We start from the raw sequence: 21,225 nt of genomic DNA on the forward strand, positions 1-21,225 counted from the left end.
CAGTCATAGAAGGTAGGATCCTATAGAAGTGGTATACGCGTGCCTCCGTGAGGGACAAAACATACGCAATGCGACACTATGATGGAGAACAAATAAAATGTGAGACTGTGACAAGGACAAACAATAATAGCTCTTTCGCTGCTACTCCTACTGAAAGATACATAAAAGACTATCCTGTTCGATCACTTCCACCCACATTTCATGCCAGATCCAATAGATGACCATACCGACCAACCGTACCGATGAAAGAATAAAGCGCCCTATAACGAGACCAACGACTCAGGCTGGATATCTCGTTTATTAAGAAGTTGGAGAATAACCATAATAGAATAAAAAGCAATGCCTCCGTTTAAAGTCCGTTAAATTATTCGTCTCTATCGATCTACCACTCATTGATGGATAATGAATGGGACACCTTAGTTCAGTGTCATTTTTTTTTAACTACAGTCACACAATGACCATTATTGCCATCCTTCAACAATTAAAAAAAAACACGAAGGATCGAGTTGTTTCTGTAATGCTTATTTCTCTGCGAAATAAAAGCTATTTTTATCGGGATCTAATATATTTAATTAATCATTGGATAATCGCGTTCGCGAATTTCGACGGATATTGTTCTCCCGACGTGCCCACACGATGTTTGACCGCGGGAGCGTTACGGACCACAGTTCATTGCCTTATGTAAAACTTGAAATGGTGTTTCTTCCGTGAGTGACCGAAATTATACGGTGGTTTATGTGTACATTGTGTGAGAGTGAATTTAAAGTGTTATAATGTCGATTTCGACGGCACAAGTGTTGATGAAGAAGGGGAAGAGAGGTGCAGCCGCGTACATCAGCGCGGATTGCGCGAGCGGGTCCCCTCAGCACCTCGGGCCGCTGCTGGACGTGCTGCTGAACCCCAGCAAGGCCATCGACGAGTGGGAGACGATCGACTGGTGCCGCTGGCTACTGGCGGGCGGCCGCACGCCCGACGAGTTCGCGGCTGTCGGTGAGTTCGTCTATCTAACTGTACTCCATAACTATATCATTCTTTCTAGGTTATAACTGCTTTATAGCGTAGATTTGTGCAATACCTGCTATATTTGTGACCCGCGAAGCTGTACACGTGATGACTGGGCCGTTTTAGGTCATTTAAACACTGCTTTCAATTGGAATTAGTTTGACAGTTGGATAGGTTAACTGTTAATTGACATGTATTCATTGTCTCGTTTTATGGAAAATTCTTTGGTTTTCGCTGAGTCCATGTATATCCTTACTAATTAATTGTTGCAAATACAATCGTTAATTTGTATAGTTAACCTTTAATAATATAATGTATAAAGGTAAACAAATACAGTTTGACTGATATGACCAGGAAATATGTATACTATATCATCATATATATAAAATTGAAAAACCAGAACGGGATAAAAAACGGGCGAAGAAGAGAGATGGCGCCTTACAAATTTCTAAAAAAGTTTTTGACACGTATCTCGAATACAACGCACGTATGTTAAGAAAAAACTGTTTAAATCTATTATCTACATATGAGAATAAAACTAGAACATAAAAACTATCGCTTTCGATGCGTATTTAATTTACAATGAGGAAAAGAAATTTTCATAACATTCTTCATTTTACGACTATCACTTGTTCATTATGGTGAAGAAAGCATTCCCAATAACGAATCAACCAAATTCCTGGGTATCATCTTGGATCGGAAAATGAGTGGAATACCTCATCTGAAATACATACAGGACAAGTGTGAAAAAGGAATCAACATTTTGCGGGCTCTATCAGGAGTTTGGTGGGGTTCTCATCCATATTGTCAAAAGCTACTTTATAATGCTATTATCCGCAGCCACATGGACTATGGATCCTTTATATTAGAACCATGTAATAAGGAATCCTTAAAAAAGTTGGATTTAATACAGGCTAAATGCTTAAGAATCATACTTGGTGCCATGAGATCTTCCCCAAAAAATGCCATGCAAGTAGAATGTGTGGAGCCTCCTCTGGCGCTGCGTAGACAATATTTTGCTGACAGGTTCCTCACAAGAGCTATCTCCAACACCAATCACTTGCTGATTACACGCTTGCGGGCTCTTGCTTCATTGGTCACTGAAAACCCATATTGGATGCATAAGGAGTTTCCAAAAATTATTATTACTTATTCTAAATTAAATCGTATAAACCCCATATTATATAAATCAGGAACAAACCCCTTATTTGAAACAAAATTTGAAACTTTAATTTACACCCCTAGTGTTATTTTAGACCTTGGAATTTTTAAAAATGACCCGGGAGCTAACAGCAAATTTAAAAAACTTTTAGAAAAGTGGGAAGACTACTTACCGGTGTTTACTGACGCATCAAAAAATAATTCCGCAAATTGTGTTGGAGCAGCAGTGGTGGTTCCAAAATATAGCATTGTCTTGATGTTTAAGTGCCCTCCTCAATCATCCATTTTTACAGGCGAGGCTGTTGCCATCTTGGAAGCTGTAGCATACGCGGATTCTCACAATATAACAAAAATGTTCATATTTACAGATAGCAGGAGTTGTCTGCAAGCTATTATGGGCAATCAGTTTAAAATGAAAGCAAAATTCCCCTTAATACTTCAGATCAAAACCTTACTAAGAAAATGTGAATCAAAGGGGTTAAAAATAGTACTTGGGTGGATCCCGGGCCATTGTGGCATTCCTGGAAATGAGTCTGCAGACTTATGGGCAAAGAGAGCCATTGAGATGGGATCACCAGGCCACGACAGGATATACAGTTCTGACCTTTTAAACCATGCACAGACTGATATGTTTAACACGTGGCAAAATCTCTGGAATTCTTCCAGATTGGAGGTAGGAAAACATTATGGCCACATTCAGCCCAATATTCCACGTAAACCATGGTTTTTCAGATTCCGAGCATACCCTAAATGGGTCACGTCTACAATTTGCCGTTTACGCTTAGGGCCAGTTTGTACGCCTGTATTCCTTGCCAAGATACGGGTCCGGGATACGTCACTGTGCGAATGTGGGTTAGACGAAGGCACCGTAGATCACATTTTCTTCTCTTGTCCGAGATTCAATTACTCTTTGTATGATGTGTTACCTTCAAATATTCCGCGACCCATTAATTTTTACTCACTTCTCACTCTAATGGACCCGCCCCTAACTTCTATCCTCATTAAGTATGTACAGGAACATAATATAAAACTTTAATTCTTACTGCTCGTCTTACTATTATTTTCTATCTATCTATAATTTAATCTCTACGTTTTTTCCTCCATTTCATCCGCTATGTTGCTTGCCTTAACAATCTGTCATCCGCTTTCCGCTCTTTTTCACTAATGTTGGTACTATGTTAATTGTGTCATGTCATGTATTTGTCTGTGATGTCCATAATAATTTGTTTGTTTTAGGTTCCCAGTCTATCCTTCCACAAAAATCAAAATTAAACCGAACATTCTCGTCTCATAAGTCAAAAGTCTACACCTCGACATTGGCAGAATCCACCTTGCTAAATTTAGCGAGGAGTAAAAGCCATAAAAATACAAAAAAAAAAAAAGAAAAAAAAACTGTTAATTGACATGTATTCATTGTCTCGTTTTATGGAAAATTCTTTGGTTTTCGCTGAGTCCATGTATATCCTTACTAATTAATTGTTGCAAATACAATCGTTAATTTGTATAGTTAACCTTTAATAATATAATGTATAAAGGTAAACAAATACAGTTTGACTGATATGACCAGGCCCCTGTTTCACCAACGTGACAGGTGCGACGAATTGTAAAATCACTGTTGCTGACGTCACAGGCATCCATGGGCTACGGTTACCGCTTACCATCGGGCGGGCCGTATTCCTGTTTGCCACCATCATTGTATTATTAAAAAAAACTTTATTATATAGGATAAAAACAGATATTTCTCCTGCGAGGTTTCTGACAATTGTCACAAGAAACACTACAATTGTCACGAAATTCCGACATATAACTCATTACCTGTCAAGAATTACCTACAATTCTTCTAAATCTTTGACAATTGTCAGAAACCTCGCAAGAGAAATATCTGTTTTTATCCGATATAATAAAGTTTTTTTAAATAATACAATGATGGTGGCAAACAGGAGTACGGCCCGCCCGATGGTAAGTGGTAATCGTAGCCCATGGATGCCTGTGACGTCAGCAACAGTGATTTTACAATTCGTCGCACCTGTCACCGATGTGAAATTGGGGCCAGGAAATATGTATACTATCATCATATATATAAAATTGAAAAACCAGAACGGGATAAAAAACGGGCGAAGAAGAGAGATGGCGCCTTACAAATTTCTAAAAAAGTTTTTGACACGTATCTCGAATACAACGCACGTATGTTAAGAAAAAACTGTTTAAATCTATTATCTACATATGAGAATAAAACTAGAACATAAAAACTATCGCTTTCGATGCGTATTTAATTTACAATAAGGAAAAGAAATTTTCATAACATTCTTCATTTTACGACTATCGGCTATTTTCGGAAACTCTCGGTTGATTTCGTTTCGAACTTCAAATAACCAAAATTATGTTTGTTATGTTGGTATGCAGTGATTTCGGCCCTTTTTACTGGAAGTAAAATAAAAAGTGCTGTCAACCTCAACCTTTTACCTTAGTTTATGTCCGTACGAGTGACATGCCATATAATGACTGATAATGACTTATCAATATCAATAGTAATTTGTATTTTGTTGTTTTAAATTTCTTTTTGAGTTATGTTATTCAGATTTACTTTCACAGCTTCGGCAAACAAATTCGTCCGGGGACCGGGCTGCCGAGATTAGGGTTTGCACGACAGATCCGAAATGTATGGGAAGATCCGCGGATCCGGATCCATATCCGGATAATTTCATACATTTCGGATCCGGATTGCAAACCCTAGCCGAGATGGGCCAAAAATACAAAGTTGATAGCAAGTTATAATGTAGGTAGATAAAATTTAAGTGCATGTTCAGATATTTTTGAGCGAAACGACCTGGTGAAAATAAGCAAACGTACAGTCAGCAGTCGGCCAAATATCGTAATATAACTCTGTTGCTATAGAAATAAGGATGTGTTCCGATATACTGGCGGAATACTGAGAGACAAAAGTGGCTAAGCTTACATTGGCTCGGACATTTAGAGAGAATGGGAGAGGATCGTGCCGTGACGAGAGCGTACTTGGGACAACGAAATGGGAGACGCCCAATTGGACGTCATAGGTACCTACCGCTGGAACGACGTAGTTGCTCGAGATCTGCTTATCCTCGGCCATGGGGACTGGCGAGAGCTATCGCAAGACCGAGAAAAATGGTGTGTTTTGTTTTGTCTTTTCTCGGAGGCCAGGATTCACATAACCGTAGTAAGTAATGTTAGTATTCAGAAAGGGAAATGGGGAGTACGTACGTTTGTACCAAAAGGCGATTTATGGGCGGTGGTCGTCCATATTCGTCTTAAGGCGGAAATTAATCTAATGAACGTTTTTGCAATTAGGCTTATAAAAATAAATAATAATTTTATGTTGAAACGAGTTTTAAATAAATAACTATGTAGATGAAAAAGTATAATTTTGCCTTTTATCAAATCACATGATTTTTTTTCAGATATTTTGCGTATTTAGTTATCCAAATAACGGGTACAAATAAGAAATCCCTATCACCGTTATGAACCCTGGCAGGGTTGACACACTCTTTATTTCATTTACGCGAGCGGAGCTGCGGGCCCGTCTAGTCTAATATAATTGGCATAAAATATTCAAAAGACATCCTACAAAAGTACTTTGTTAAATACAAACAATTTTATTGGTAATTCAGGTCATTGTAAGGCTAAGTAATAGTAATGGTAATATTATAAATAAATATTATAGGACATTCTAACACAGATTGACTAAGTCCCACAGTAAGCTCAAGAAGGCTTGTGTTGTGGGTACTCAGACAATGATATATATAATATATTAAATACATAGAAAACAACCATGACTCAGGAACAAATATCTGTGTCATCACACAAATAAATGCCCTTAATGGGATTCGAACCCAGGACCATCGGCTTCACAGGCAGGGTCACTACCCACTAGGCCAGACCGGTCAGCGGATATTACTGACACTAGTGTCAATTTTGATAAATATTGTTAACTCAGTTGGCCACCACATCGTACTTGGTATAGGACTGATCCCTCTATTTAGAAATCTTTCTATGCAAATGTGTTATCTAATGTTAACAACACATGTTTACAATACTGATAAGAGAGTTTAGATATTTCCTTATTATTGTTTGGTGGTTATATAAATTAATCATTAGTTACAAAGTTAGATTAGGTCCTGAACAATGATTAACTAATGGTTTTATCACCATGTCTGGAACACCTGATGTTTAATATGATGATTCATATAACTTAGTGTTATTCAAACTTTTTCAAACCCTAACCCTATTCTTGGCATGTATCACATTCCTAGGTTCCTAGTTGACTATGGAAACCTAAAAAGGCTTGCCATATAAACCTGAAGGTGATATATTTTGGGCCAGTACTCTTACCTACTATTTACTCTGTTAGATGAAATTGAGGTTTGAACACACTCTTTTTTTAAAACAGTTTTTGTGTAGCTTTGTGATTGTGACTTATTCTATTCTATTCTTTTCATTTGAAACCCTTAGTAACTGTATAAAAGTTCAGAATAGATTGAGGAATTCATACGGGGGTCTCAGGATGTCAAGATAATTTATATTAATCATCATTATCATCCCGCAAAGACAAAGTCGCAGGCAGAAGCTAGTGAGGTATAAAACACCTGTAATTGCAGTTCATAAAACAGATTACAGCTGTACCCATCTACTGCAGTGACCTCAGCTGTAGATCATATGACATCTTGTGTCATATGATTATTGAATATTTAACACATGAATAATTTTGTTTTGAGTTTGAGTAAACATCTACAGTTGCAAAAAGAAATAAACCTTCATGGCTTGGAAATAGACTTGATATTTGATTGCAAAATTGGGAACTAACGTCGTGTTTGTTACTGAATGTAAGTTGTCTTGTTTAAATATTGTGCCTAATATTTTCGATGGTGTAAACTTGTAAAGTAAGGTTACTATTTTGTATTGAATACAGTTAGCTGCAGAAGTTAGTGATCCAAAAGACTCGAGCCTTTGGAGCTCTATTTTTTAGGGCTCGCCTCATCTCTTGACGCCTAAAAGGCTAAAAGCCTATTTAGCTCTTTAGCCCCCAAGCCTAGTTCTATTGAAGAGCCTAGACTCTTGGGACTAATAACCTTATTAAGCCCCTAAAAAAAAGCCTATTTAGCTCTTTAAATAGCCCCAAGCCTTAATAAGGTTATTGGCCCCAAGAGTCTAGGATCTTATCTTATCTTCTATCTATGCTCGGGGGCTAAAGAGCTAAATAGGCTTTTAGCCTTTTAGGCGTCAAGAAATGAGGCAAGCCCTAAAAAAAGAGCTAAAAGGCTCGAGTCCTTTGGATCACTAGCAGAAGTTGCTAAGCGGGTGAGGTGTTCAAAATTACTTTGACACACTCTTATTCTCTCAACAATAAAGTGGCGTACAGATCATTCTGAACACCTGGCCCGCTTAGCAACTTCTGCTGCTGACTGTACCTATTCATGAGAATGTAATTGAATCAAGCCCATCATTATCATCATCATGGTGGCCCTTTGGTGGATGTAGGCCTCTTCCTTCTTCTTTCACTCCTGTCGATCTTGTGCCCGATTCATCCAGTCCCAACCTCCGTGTCGTCGGATGTCGACCACCCAGCGCTCCAGTGGTCTACAGCACCCTCGAGTATCCGCTCTGGGCCTCTTGTCCATTCTCGCAATTTGCAAGAATCAAGCCCATATTGAGAAAACTACTTATTTCTAATCGGCTTTCGTGTTGTTGATTTTGTGAAGATTACGCTTAATGTTTCCATACAAACACCTGTCTTTCTGTATGTGTCCGAAATACCCATGTTTGAAAAAAAAATCTGGCACTTGATGTAGCTTTTATCAAAAATATTACAACAAAAAAATATATGGTTTTTAGGGTTCCCTACCTCAAAAGAAAAAACGGAACCCTTATTGGATCACTCGTCTGGCTGTCCGTCTGTCACAGCCGAAACTACTGAACCAATTAAGTTGAAATTTGGTACACATGTGTAAGTCTGTGACCCAAAGACGGACATGTAACGTAAATAAATGAATTTTAAACATAGTGCGCTTTTTTGGTGGGTAAATGAGACAATTAAAAAACAAAGTTTTACAAATTAAATCAAATAAAAGAACTCATTGTGAGAATCTCAAATGTATTTTTAAGATAAATAGTTTAGAAGTAATTTAAGAAAATGGGCAAAAAATGACCATTCCCCCTTTATACTGCTGGGTTTAAAATTTTGAATAAAATACACAAAATAGGTCTTTACCTATAGATCACAGGAAACCTTTAGAAATGTGCAGTCAAGCGTGAGTCGGACTTAATTTCTTAGTTTTTGATCCGACCCTTACGTGTTTTTAGGGTTCCGTACCCAAAGGGTAAAACGGGACCCTATTACTAAGACTCCGCTGTCCGTCCGTCCGTCTGTCCGTCCGTCCGTCTGTCCGTCCGTCTGTCCGTCCGTCTGTCCGTCCGTCTGTCCGTCCGTCCGTCCGTCCGTCCGTCCGTCCGTTCGTCCGTCCGTCTGTCACCAGGCTGTATCTCACGAACCGTGATAGCTAGACAGTAGACATTTTCACAGATGATGTATTTCTGTTGCCGCTATGACAATAAATACTAAGAACAGAATAAAATAAAGATTTAAGTGGGGCTCCCATACAACAAACGTGATTTTTGACCGAAGTTAAGCAACGTCGGGCGGGGTCAGTACTTGGATGGGTGACCGTTTTTTTTGCGTAACGGAACCCTTCGTGCGCGAGTCCGACTCGCGATTGGCCGGTTTTTTTAAAGACATTTCACTCACGTTTCACATCGAAAAATACATTGTTAAAAATTGTGTAACGTAACCCTTGGAACGAGAGTCCGACTCGCACTTGGCCGGTTTTTTTTTAAACAAAATTGCTAACAAGGTGTGTGACGGTTCACCAGGGGCATAGCGGGTTGCCAAATGTGATAATGTGTGACAAGGAAAAAGATGCAAACATGTCATTTATTTTGCAACAAGGGGTCATCCATTAATTACGTCACACGTTTAGGGGGAGGGAGGGGGTCAAGAAAATGTGACATATTGTGACATGGGGGAGGGGGGAGACACAAACTTTGTGACGTCACTTTAACTTCATCAGTAACCGATTTTTTTTTAAAATTATTTTATTCGCTGTACATTTAAATAACAAGTTTTTAAAACGATAATCGTTTTTATTCTTTTAATTTTCTTTCCTAAGCAGTTTTGGGTTATAAAATTACTAATATTTATATCGTCAAAAATATTTTGATAAAATATTAATAATACTTAGGTACTTACTTAATTCGATTTGGCGATTTCGTAGAAAAAATGTGACGTCACACTAGGGGGGAGGGGTTTGCCAAATGTGACCAAATGTGACAAGGGGGGGGGGGGGAGGGGTCAAAAAACCTAGAAATTCGTGTGACGTAATTAATGGATGACCCCCAACAAGTGTGGCGATGTCATCATTAATGTGAAAGTTCTATGACAACATGAAGTTTATAATGACAAGACCTTATATTATTATGTTCAAGTCGGTGCAAAGTTGGCAGACGGACTCAAGAGACTAGCATGGACTGTCGAATACGCCAGTAACCAGTGTAAACGCGCCCTAACACCTTCAAGCCTTCGCTACACCACCCAACGGCCTTTTCCTCAAATGGTCAGCCGCGGATGCTGCGCCTATCCGTGTCAGTCCGCACGGCCGTTTAGGCCATGTGGGTCAACCGCAGGGGTCAATGACACTGTGCCAAAACCAAACCGTCCACATTTTTATTTGACTATAATCTTAAACCTTATTACAAATACATAGGATCTACTGATGGTCAGTTGAGAGTGTCATCTTTAAAATGACTTGCGTCTTTTTACACATGGTCATTTAGGTGTGATCATGCCAGATTATTATGCGTCACATAATCGATTTGGATGTGATTTGGTGACATCATTTGAGGATGTTTTAGGTCGTTTAGATATAATAAATGAAAGAAGAGAATTTGCTTACGACCTCATGTGTTGTTTTAATACTTAATTTGGTCTGTGTAATTCCAACATTTAATGATTTCAAAATAACAGTTCATTACATTACATCTGTATCTTTTACTGAGGTGTGCCGTGTGCCTGTGTGTGTAATAGTGTGTATATCTATATTATTCTGTATATTTATCGAACGAGCGAGCGAAGCGAAGTTCTTACATTCGACTTGGATCACGCGGCTGGCTAGCGGCACGTCCCGGCATTTCGATGTTTTTATGCTGAACTGTCAGAAGATAGTTTGATACTCAAGAACTTAAGTAAATTTGTTCTAATTTAAATGAAATTGGGTAAACGTGTAGTTGAGGGCGTTATATTTTAGTCATTAAATTATGAGCAGACTCGATCAAGGGATTATTGAGGTAGAAGAGCTTAGAAGGCCAAAAAGCTGTTTGTGAGAGGTCTTGCTATTCTGGTCATTTTATTTGCAAAAAACATGGTCGAATTTAGTATCAAATGAAAGTGCTCGGTTTGCACTTTTGTAATATCGATTTTAAATTTACCATTTTTAAATAATTAGCAAGATAAAAATAAAATAATATAAACATAATATAGGTAATTGACATTTGACAGGAAATATTTCGGCTTAGCACAGATACAGTTTATTTTAATCTCTATGATTTCTATGATGACTTAAATCCAGGGGAGGGACAGTCGTATATAAAGCACTTTATTCGAAAAAATAGCGACATCTATATTACTTAACGCTAAACTTTTTTTTTAATATGGCTTCACTTTATTTCGTCAGTACGTCTTAAAAGTCTTGTATCTAGGGCATGGATCAAACAAAAAAATATCTGTTGAACAGATTATTTATGGCCATCGTTGCCATGGAGGCGACTGTCACAAAAAAAAACAACTTTGTCAAATAAAACTCAAAATATTATAACACCCCATTTATTGTCTGTACTACGACATAATTCAGATAAATAAAAATACTTTCAGTTTTACAATGTCAAAAGAAACAAAGTTTTCATACGCCATCACAGTTGCTGAGAACTTTATAACCAAAAAATTTAAAAAAATATTTTGCGGGTAGATTCACAACCTGCTGCGTGTAATTGTGTTTCGTGGTCAATTGTGTGTTATTCCAGCCAGCCGTGTATGATAGGTAATTTATTTACATCAACAGTCAAGTTAAAAGTACCTAATCTGTTTTAGTGTATTAGTAAATATCCTGAAGGCCTTTCTTCAAAGTCAAAGTTTTTTACGTTCGCAACATACTTAGACGCTATTTATGCCCCTCCCCCCTGATATTGACGTTGATATTTCTGGTTAAGAATTACAGATGGCATTTCAAAATGGATGCAAAAAAGTTCCACGAGAGGGCTCTCTTTGTCCTATATATTATACATACTACTCTTTGCTTAAATCTATCAGTCAAGGGCTCCACAGACCTTACAATAAATCCAGGCGATTTTTGATCCATCCAATCCATTGCCGCCTATAGTGCGACATAATAAAATAGTAGAAATTAAATAAAATGGAACTCAATAATGTCCGTACTAAATTGTTGCCATGTGTAAGCATTTTACATCAGTTTTACATGCATTTTACGTCAAAAATGTGACAGTTACGTAGAAAGTGGTGCCCTCATTTATTTTCTACTATAGATGGTCAAGCAGATCTTGTCAGTAGAAAAAGGCGGCAGATTTGAAAACCGTAGGCGCCTTTTTCTACTGACAACATTTGCTTGACCAACTATATTTTATGTCGCACTATACGAGTTCCTAAGTAGGTGCAACAAAGTCAATCGGTCTATAATAATTTTTGGTTAACTGCGAGTTCTCAGTTCGGGGCGAACTACTAGTTTAATTATAATTATGGTATTAATTGTAAAAACAGTTAAAACAAATGTACGACTAGGATTAAAATATGCCTTAACTATTTTTTTTATAAACTGTTATGTGGTCCCTAATACCGTTGTCGAGTCGACACATTGGTCGACTTAGTGTTTACTGACTCATTGTAAACTTTATCGCGACGGAATAAGGTCTTTTCTCGTCTACCGGATGATACAAGTCTTTGTTCGTCTACCTACTGGATAAGTTGTTAATTGGTACAATAAATTAGGGATGAAAGAAAAATACCATGAAAGTACCCTCCCTATAAATAATAGTAACATTTCACTGGTCCGCGGTGGACCTGCTTTGCTTATCTACTTACTTTACACGACCTTCTTGTCAGTGTCTTAGAGGCGTTTAAATACAATTTTTTTCGATCGTTGACTTGAAAAGATGTCTGTGAATAGCTGGTTTGTTAGTGCACGACACCTTGCATTTTGAGACTATGCGCTGAAACTTGGCACAGTTGATTGTTAGCTGGTCTTGAGCAGATACAGACCGGGAGCCGTCGAGAGCCACCTCTCATTTAGTGGGGGGGAGGGGGGAAAGATCGACGCTGCGGCGCTTCATTTGGAGCAACATTTCTCTAAAACTATACCTATTAGGGCATGTAGTACATCATTTTCGGATAAATTGAGGATGAATAATCTATTTTAAGAACAAAAACAATGCACTTTCTAACAAAAAAAAAGAATAAAGTAGAAAAGACTAAAAAACGTATTTTTTATTTTTTTATAATCACCATTTTTTTTAAAGTGTACCAGGAATCTGAAAACAAAAAATACAGTCGTAAAGCTTACGTTTAAAAAAATATATAGTTTATTATACAAAACTGTTGATAAATGGGAGATAAAAAATTATATACAGCGTTAGTCAGAGTGATCTCAATACAAAATATTATTAAGGTGGAAAAGTTACTTATAATTTGTTCTACAATCGTTTTTTTTTCGTTTTTCGTAAATAACTCGTAAACGGTAGCCCGGAGCAAAAAATTATCTGTTACGTAAAAAATCTGTTTCAGATTTCTTATAAAATAAGTGTCATTTTTTTTCGCTAGGATCAATATTTTAAAAAAATATTGAAGAGATACAATAAATTCTAAGGTCCCCTTTTTTAGTAATTCGTTGATAACTCGTAATCGATGGCCAAAAGCAAAAAATGTTTTATTACATGAATAATTTACATAAAATTTCCTACAAAAAAGGTTATTCAAACTTTTTCGCTAGGATCAATATTTAAAAAGGGGACCTAAGAATTTATTTTCTCTCTTTGATATCGTTTTTAATATTGATCCTAGCGAAAAAAATTATATGACCTTTTTTGTAGGAAATTTTATGTACATTATTCATGTAATAAAACATTTTTTGCTATTGGCCATCGATTACGAGTTATTTACGAATTACTAAAAAAGGGGACCTTAGAATTTATTTTCTCCCTTTAATATATTTTTTTATATTGATCCTAGCGAAAAAAAGTAGCACTTATATTATAAGAAATCTGAAACAGATTATTGACGTAAAAGATATTATTTTGCTGTGGGCTACCGTTTACGAGTTATTTACGAAAAACAAAAAAAAATATACGATTGTAGAACAAATTATAAGTAACCTTCTCACCTTCATATGAGATCACTCTGACCCACGCTTAATATTATTTTTTATCTCCCATTTATCAACAGATTTGTATAATAAACCATATATTTTTTTAAACGTAATAAATGTAGCTTTATGACTATATTTTTTGTTTTCAGATTCCAGCAACGCTTTTAAAAAAAATTAGTAATTATAAAAAAAAACAAAAATACGTTTTTTAGTCTTTTCTACTTTATGCTTTTATTTTTGTTAGAAAGTGCATTATTTTTGTTCTAAAAATAGATTTCTCATCCTTAATTTATCCGAAAATGATATATCACATGCCCTAATAGGTATAGTTTTAGAGAAATGTTGCTGAAGTGAAGCGCGGCTGCGTCGAACTTCTCCCCTCCCCCCCACTAAATGAGAGGTGGGTCTCGATGTCTCCCGGTCTGTATCTGCTCAGGACCAGCTAAGAACCAACTGTGCCAAGTTTCAGCGCATAGTCTCAAAGTGCAAGGTCCCCATACAACGGTATGCACTAACAAACCAGCTAGAACTGGCTATACCCAGATCGTGATTTCAAGGAATGTCTAATTCAATCTGTTGTTGAGTACCTATTCTAGGAAATTGCTATGATGTTAGTGTTTATTAGTATAGTATAGGTAAGCTGTAAGTTTATGTTAATGGCTTTTGACTTAAACTTGTACATTGTATAGCTGCCTATTTATTCGATTACGGGTTTGCCTGCCGTATTGCTTATTAACAGATTTAATATCATTTAAATATTTTCTAAGAATGCCTATTATGATTATATACGCAGGTATTATCGATATAGAGGTTCCGTCACACAGGCGTGTTTTCCGGGCGGGACGTGAGCGGGGCGCGCCGCTTTTACATATAAAACGCTCACGCCCCGCCCGGAAAACGCGACAGACGAAGCCTTAAGGGCGATTTCCGATTTCTAATCACGCCCATATGGCAATAGCAGTATTGCCGGAAATATGTTAAAGATTAAATGCCGTCTTTTATCTAACTCTGCATCAACTGGGATATAATATAATTTGGACTGAGAATGTTCGGCGAGCGATTGGAAGTATTGGAACCAGATTGGAACGCCCCGTAAACAAAGTTGCGACAAACGAGTTAGACGTTTATAGTCACCAAGGACGCACGCGAGCACCGCGATGAAGTACCTATGCAGGACAAGGAAGTATTATATTGGCATTCGGGATTAAACCTTGTTTTAATCCCAGAAACTAATATGGTTCGATTGCCCTAATTTGTTTAACAGATGTGTCATTTCATTTCAGTACAAAATTAAGATGTTAAGGGAATCAACCAATATACCTATTGGTTGTCTTACCGCTCCGCTGGATTACATTACAACCAGGGGAGCGTTCAAGTATTACGTAACGCAATTTTTGGACATTTTTGACCCGCCCTCCCCCCAATGTATAGTTTGAATAATCTCAGGTGAATTTTTCGGGCTCGGACCCTAATCTGTTAAACAAAAGATATTGTTTCCTTTATGCAGTGGTTACAATGCTTACTGCTAATAGCCCCGACGTAAGTAACGGGAACAAACCCATTTAAAAAGCAAATTTACCATTCTAATTATATGGTTCAAATTCTTGAATCAGCTCATTCGGAGATAACACGTTTTTGCTATCTCTAAAAACAAGACCACCCTAATTGTTCTCTGAACAAGCTCTCATATGAATTTGAACCTTAATACTATCACGATAGTTGCTTTTTAAACGACATGGTTGCTTTGGCACCTTAAAAGAAACAAAGGCTTTTGTTTAACGGATTAGCACCCGAACTCGAAAAATTCACCTGAGATTATTCAAACTATAACGCGCCGTAATGTTTTTCTGTACCCCCATCCCCCTAGTAAAACGTTACGTAACCACCAAGTGACCATTTTTTTACCTAAAGGCCACAATTATGTGGCGTAAAGTACCGGAAAGTCGCTAAAATACCTTTGTTATTGTTTTAATCGCGTTAATATTATTAATGGCTGCTATTTAACTGATCACCAGATTTAGTAAAATTAAATACCAAAAAAATCTACTTTACCACCCTAAAATAATAAACGATCACCAAAATTATAACACCATTTTAATGTGAAATGATTACCAATTTTATTACATTTTACTATCCTATTAAAGGAAATGACACCAAACTAATCATTATTAACCCAAAAATTGTAAATGATTACCAAATTTCAAACCCCATTTTAATGTGAAATGATAACCAAATGTTTACATCTTGCTATCCTATTAAATAAAATGACACCAAAATAATCATTGTAAACCCAAAAATAGTAAATGACCACCAAAATTAGAACTCCATTTTAATGTAAAATTGTAACCAAATTTTTAAATCTTGCTATCCTATTAAAGCAAATGACTCCAAAATAATCATTGTAAACCCAAAAATAGTAAATGACCACCAAAATTGTAACCACATTTTAATTAAAATTGTGCAAATATTTAATATATCGTTATCCTATTAAATTAATTAATCCACTTCGTCACCTTTTTCTAACCTAATCTAACCCACTTTTCTAGTAGCATTTCGTTTCTGTATGGGTCGCAGTTCAAACCTAACCTAACCCACTTTTCTAGTAGCATTTCGTTTCTGTAAGGGTCGCAGTTCAAACCTAACCTAACCCACTTTTCTAGTAGCATTTCTTTTCTGTATGGGTTGCAGTTCAAACCTAATCTAACCCACTTTTCTAGTAGCATTTTGTTTCTGTAAGGGTCGCAGTTCAAACCTAACCTAACCCACTTTTCTAGTAGCATTTCGTTTCTGTATGGGTTGCAGTTCAAACCTAACCTAACCCACTTTTCTAGTAGCATTTCGTTTCTGTATGGGTTGCAGTTCAAACCTAATCTAACCCACTTTTCTAGTAGAATTTCGTTTCTGTATGGGTTGCAGTTCAAACCTAACCTAACCCACTTTTCTAGTAGCATTTCGTTTCTGTAAGGGTCGCAGTTTAAACCTGACCTAACCCACTTTTCTAGTAGCATTTCTTTTCTGTAAGGGTCGCAGTTCAAACCTAACCTAACCCACTTTTCTAGTAGCATTTCTTTTCTGTAAGGGTCGCAGTTCAAACCTAACCTAACCCACTTTTCTAGTAGCATTTCTTTTCTGTAAGGGTCGCAGTTCAAACTTAACCTAACCCACTTTTCTAGTAGCATTTCAGTATGCTACTAGAAAAGTAGGTTAGGTTAGGTAGGTATGCGGTGCGGGGTACGGGGGGTTGAGCGGGAGGGGCTAATAATTTTGGCATCATTTTACTTTTTTGGTAATATGTATACATTTTTTGGTAATCATAGTGGTTTATTTAGGTGAAAATATCGCATTAATTTGGTCTTCAAGATTTGGTGATCATTAATGATTTTTGGTGATCATTCAATATATTTGGTATTCAAATACAATTTGAAGTGCAGTCGTAATTAAAACGGTGGTACTTTTGTAATTTTAGGCCTTATTTTTTTGGTGTTCAGTAATTTTCTTTGGTAAGCATGATTTTTTTATTTAGGGTACCAGAGTATTTTTTGGTGGTCATTATATTTGTAGCCATTATTAATTAACATTTGAAATGTCAAAAATTTTGAGTAAAATCACGTTTTAAAAAATGCGTGAGAGAATCTCTCCACGCGATCGTTCTGAAGGGTTAAAAAACTATGTTACGTAACGCGTAGTTCAAACCCCCCCTCCCGCCCCTGTAACGCATCGTAACGTTTTACACATAGATATATGATATACTTAGATGACGCCTCAGCGAGCTGTCACTGTTGCCACTTTTGTTTAGTGTACGATTAACAATTTAACACCACCTTGCTGTAGCCATGTCGACAAAGTCATATCGATAAACTATCGACATTTCTTGCAATTTTAATTTTACTTCAAAGGTTTAACGATACCTAAAATGAACAAAAACGCTTTTATTCTTTATTGTGGTTATCAGATCACAATTTTATCGTCACGCCCCAGCAGGGAACCAAGGGAAAGTTTAGATATTTAATTAAAAACCATAAATACCTACTAAAATATGTGTTCCGCAATAATTGAATTATTTTATTATATTCTAATATATTTATTATTCATTAGCATTTCAATTATGTTTATGTTTAACGAAGATATTGAAGCTTCAATTAATAGCTATTTCGTTCCGCTGTGTAGCGTTTATCGATATATAACATGATTAAAATCGACTTTTCACATCCCTAAAAGAGCACACATACACGTTTTTACGCACACATACACATCCTGGACGCACCAAAAAAGGCAACACTTGGATTTGAAGTTCATCTTGTCAACAGTGTGGTTGTCCTTTTTTGACAAATGGCATTTTTAAAAGAGCGAGGAGAGAGAAATGATACTAGTTGCTGCGCCGTCAAAGAGAACAGAAAACTTTGGGGCCTTGGTTTTACAAGACCCCTCCCCTCCCCCCAAATTCGTTACGTAATACTTGAACGCTCCCCAGGGCTATTGGGTGATTCCCGCACGTCTGTCTAAATTTGTCCATGAGTATATTTGCCAAAATCCCCTCTCCCCCAATTAAGATTTAGTGAGATTCGCCTTGACCCCCTCCCCCCTCCTAAAGCCCTCGCGTAATTAATGGACGCCCGCCCCCCTTAATGTATAGCTATATGCCATGTCCGTTTTAACGGTGGCTGTAACAACACCACAATACAATGAATGACATGATACCAGAATGCCAGATGTCACAGCCTCCTTAAAACATGAAATGGGATTAGTTACCGTCCCGGAGCCCGGAGCAACGTTCGCTCGGGCCACTCGGGCTGAGTCAGCGTTGGTTCATCTGCATGTCACTGTCTGCCGTAACACATTGTTATGGCGAAGAGCAGATTTCAAGTCAAGTGTATCGTTTCGTTCCGATAATTATACTTATTTGAGATGTAAAACCTGATCATCATTCAAGAAAAACTAAAGGTACATACCTAAGTAACAACACAACAGAAGCACAACTTGCAAAAGTCGCACGTTTGGCACTCTTCTACATAGGTACCTACCTATACCTACTAAGTTTTGCACTCTCCTAAACTTGATTAATCCGCCATAGTGCACGCTCGTAGCGTGACGCGATATGCTAACGAAGGGCTACAGAGGTTAGGTCATTTCCATCTGCCCTACAGAACTGTGACGTCATAAAGCAGCCGATTATATTCCATGGTTGATCTTCTCAGGTCCAAAATAACGCGCAAATTATAAAATTCGTACTTTTTGCGCTTCACGATTAGCTCGGTGCTGGTTTTTTCGAGGACTATGCTATGCTTCATTAATCCGCCATAGTGCACGCTTGGAGCGTGACGCATGCTTACGAAGGGCTACTGAGGATAGGTCATTCCCATTTGCCTCACAGAACACAGTTGAATGTCCGCAAGTCCAGAATCTAATGCTTGAAACAGAGAGACAATAATAAGGAAAAACAATAAAGTATATTTAATAAATAATCGTAGTTGACATACCTATAGCAATGGCTACACTGATCGGGTCATGACATGAGTGTCATGAGCATCACCTTCGATGGTCCGTCAAAAAACCTTTAAAAAAATATCTTAGATTTACTTATACAGGTGATTTACGGCAGAATAATGGTTTAATTTTCTATCAAAACTGTTTTCGATTTCCGAACTTAATCGGTTAACATCACATCACTCTTTACTACCTACATAATTTCATACTTTTTTCTTTTATTTTATTTATTAAACTTTACACATAAGTTAAACAGTATAACACCAACCAAAGCATTTATGTGGACTTTACTCGATTCATCGTTCACATTGTTAACTGACAAAAAATTGTCCACCGAAGGTCACTTCAGTAGTTAAGAGTACTTACTCTGTTGTAATGTACAAGTCTGTTTACATGTTGATTAATGTTTAGTACGAAGTCATACAAAAGCTACAAAGAGCCGATTTACACATTGATTAGTGTTAAGTGCGAGTTCAAACAGTTGCTACTAAACGCAAGTAGCAAATGTATGAACTCGCACTTAACACTAATCAATGTGTAAATCAGGCCACGATTAGTAGCAAAAGTATCGTACAAAACACTAATCAATCTGTAAACGTCCCGGCATCGATCCTCATTAAAAGCTAATACTTAGAATATGTTGCGCCGAATGTAATGGTGTGATGTCAATGAGTTTCTCCGGCGAGCGTTGCTCCCGGCGGGCGTCGACCCGGCCAGCTGATCGAGCACGTGCGGTGCGGTGCACCCTCGCAAGTCGCAACACAGGTTATCTACATGTCAACACAACAATGGTATCCTCTGAGGGTCTGTCTAACATCTACATTCTAGACATTAGCTACGTCACTAGGTATTGCTAAAAATTTGCAAGTGTGATAGGGAGGCTGAGTTCACTGCCAAGAACACGTATTTGTGTTCATTTTGTACTGGAAACGGAGCGCCCGGCACCGAAAGTGTTAACTCTATCTTTAGAACACGAGAGACATAATCATGTACGAGCAAAAAGGGCCACACGTATTGCTGGCATGGCCATAGAAAAACTAAAGAGATGCAAACAACATTAACCGATCATTAAAAATATAAAAAACAAATGTATTCACATTATTTTGGACCACCTCGCTTCGCTAGCTATGTATAAGTATGTACTGCCTGCTGATGATTGAATCTGACATTGTGACATTCGTAACAAAAGTATAACACATTTTATGACTGTGCTGATCATATTTCCCCTAAACATTTTTGTGAAGTAAAATCACTTTTCTATAGAAAACCTATCTGTTTTATAATACGAAGTAATTCAAGTGAGACGTGCGTTTGTACTGCACCAAAGTGAATTTACCTTTGTGAAAAACTGCCCCGTGTTTTTAAAATACCTCTTAAAGTGCCTCATCTTTATTCAGTTTAGTTTTTTTTTTACAGATTCGCCGGTAAGTTCGATTCGAGCTTCTAGTATGTATCATGAATGAATTCATTCAAAGTTCTCCACGCAATTTCTCAGCTCACTGTACCTACTAGTTATAAGGCATCGCCGACGAGGTTATCTGACCGTGGTGATTTTATTGCAAAGATCTATACTTTAAAATCAATACAATACTCGTATATCAACACGTTTAAAAAAAACGTGTTAATTTATTATTTATAGTTTATAGTACAATTATAATATATGTATTGACTTTAATAAGTGCGAATTATGCTATTGAAACGCTGAATTGAATTACATACTTTATTTATTTTACAATATCGCGTGTCATGTTATGTTATTCTTATTCACTCCCGTTGGCTCATAAGGGGTCATCCATTAATTACGTCACACGTTTAGGGGGAGGGAGGGGGTCAAGAAAATGTGACATATTGTGACATGGGGGAGGGGGGAGACACAAACTTTGTGACGTCACTTTAAGTTCATCAGTAACCGAAATTTTTTTTTAAATTATTTTATTCGCTGTACATTGAAATAACAAGTTTTTAAAACGATAATCGTTTTTATTCTTTTAATTTTCTTTCCTAAGCAGTTTTGGGTTATAAAATTACTAATATTTATATCGTCAAAAATATTTTGATAAAATATTAATAATACTTAGGTACTTACTTAATTCGATTTGGCGATTTCGTAGAAAAAATGTGACGT

At 37.1% G+C, this 21,225-nt stretch overlaps 1 protein-coding gene across 1 annotated transcript in view; it reads left to right on the forward strand.

The window, feature by feature from the left end:
* Positions 1-447: 447 nt before the first annotated feature.
* LOC134796476 (E3 ubiquitin-protein ligase Ubr3) overlaps positions 448-21,225 on the forward strand; it is a 124,025-nt gene continuing 103,247 nt past the window's right edge. The window contains exon 1 of the mRNA XM_063768668.1: positions 448-990. Within this exon, the coding sequence (XP_063624738.1) occupies positions 774-990 (217 nt within the window). The 5' untranslated portion in view covers positions 448-773. The remainder of the gene's footprint in view (positions 991-21,225) is intronic.

The sequence above is a fragment of the Cydia splendana genome, chromosome 13 (assembly GCF_910591565.1).
Source record: "Cydia splendana chromosome 13, ilCydSple1.2, whole genome shotgun sequence".
NCBI classification, from domain to species: Eukaryota; Metazoa; Arthropoda; class Insecta; order Lepidoptera; family Tortricidae; genus Cydia; species Cydia splendana.